This window comes from Cariama cristata, unplaced genomic scaffold (assembly GCF_000690535.1).
Source record: "Cariama cristata isolate BGI_N322 unplaced genomic scaffold, ASM69053v1 scaffold26939, whole genome shotgun sequence".
NCBI classification, from domain to species: Eukaryota; Metazoa; Chordata; class Aves; order Cariamiformes; family Cariamidae; genus Cariama; species Cariama cristata.
This window is the reverse complement of record NW_009634471.1, coordinates 12,146-13,391: the sequence shown is the minus strand read 5'-3', so window position 1 is coordinate 13,391 and position 1,246 is coordinate 12,146. Positions and strand designations below refer to the sequence as shown.

Below are 1,246 nucleotides of genomic sequence, written 5' to 3'. Positions count from 1 at the left end.
GCCCACCCAGCCCGGCGGGGACTCACCTGCGCTCTGAGCCGGGTTTCCTCTTTTTGCTGCCGTGGGGAAGGCAGAGAAGAAAGGGACATTAGGGACAGCATCCTGCCCAGGTGGCCAGCACTAAGCGGGGAGGGGACCAGCGGATAGACAGAGCCAGATGCTTGAGCCAAATCCTGCCCGGTGCTGTGCCCTGCAGCAGCCGGCTCCTTCCCAGTATGGATGGGGTAAAGTCCCACCAGTGCATGCGGTTGGGTGGGCTGGCGGCGCATCCCATAGCGCTGTGTGTGTACACACACATGTGCGTGTTGCACCGTCGGTGCATGCAGATGTGTTGCACTTCTTGAGGGTGCACTGCTCCCCAAAGCGGGGGGACTTCCCCCACCAGAGCCTGGGGAAGGGCTGAGCTGGGAGAAGAGCTGCCCTCCCAGGAGAGGGGACAGCACAGGGACAGCTGTGGACTCACCGGCTCCTGCGGTGACCTGATTTCTTTTTCTTTTTTTTCTTGGGTGGAGGAGAGGTAGAGCTGCTCGAGCGTCTTTTCAGCCTGTGGGAGAAAGCAGACAAGGTTGGGGGAAGAACGGAGGACCCTCAGGTTTCTGTGTCCCCCGACAGGGACCCCATGCACACCCGCTCCCCAAAATCCCAGCTTCGGGTCAGGCCGGACCTGTACTCGCGGTGGCCGCTGTCCTCACGGTAGCACTCAGCCGAGCAGTCGCACTGCAGCAGGCAGCCCTCGCCGTAGTCGGGGTACTCCACCGCGTACTCCTCCCCATCCGCCCCATGATGGTTTTCTATCACGCTGCCGAAGGAGGAAGCTCAGGATTAATTTTGGGCTCCCTGTTCCCCATCTCCCACTGGAGCGGCTTGGGGGGGAAGCCTGGGGGCAGCCCCGATGCAGCTACAGGAGCCGAGGGGCATTCCCTCTGCCACAGCATCCCCAGGGGACCTTGGTCATGTTCCTTGAGGGTCCACCTTCAGCAAAGTCCCATGGTGGGGGTGGTTCTCAGGGTCTTCCTGGGGCTCCTGTCCCTGAAGAAATCCCCGTTGGGCTGGCACAGGGGCACTGTGGGGCTCGGGCCATCATCTCCCCACAGGGTTCGGCCTCAGCATCACTAGAAGCCCCTTCTGGCATTGCCCAAGTACTGGGGCTGAGCAGGAGGCTTGGGTCAGCCCAGGTAGGCTGTAGGGCCAGATTAGGGTGAGAGGAGCTGGCAGGAGGCTCAGGAGATTCATGAGATTATCTGCC

At 61.8% G+C, this 1,246-nt stretch overlaps 1 protein-coding gene across 1 annotated transcript in view; it reads right to left on the bottom strand.

Annotated features, from left to right (window-relative positions):
• Nucleotides 1–26: 26 nt before the first annotated feature.
• LOC104167050 (serine/arginine repetitive matrix protein 3-like) overlaps nt 27–1,246 on the bottom strand; it is a gene marked incomplete at both ends in the record, with an annotated part of 9,551 nt that continues 8,331 nt past the window's right edge. The window contains 3 exons of the mRNA XM_009707174.1: nt 27–56; nt 464–544; nt 665–799. Coding sequence (XP_009705476.1) covers nt 27–56; nt 464–544; nt 665–799 — 246 coding nt within the window. The remainder of the gene's footprint in view (nt 57–463; nt 545–664; nt 800–1,246) is intronic.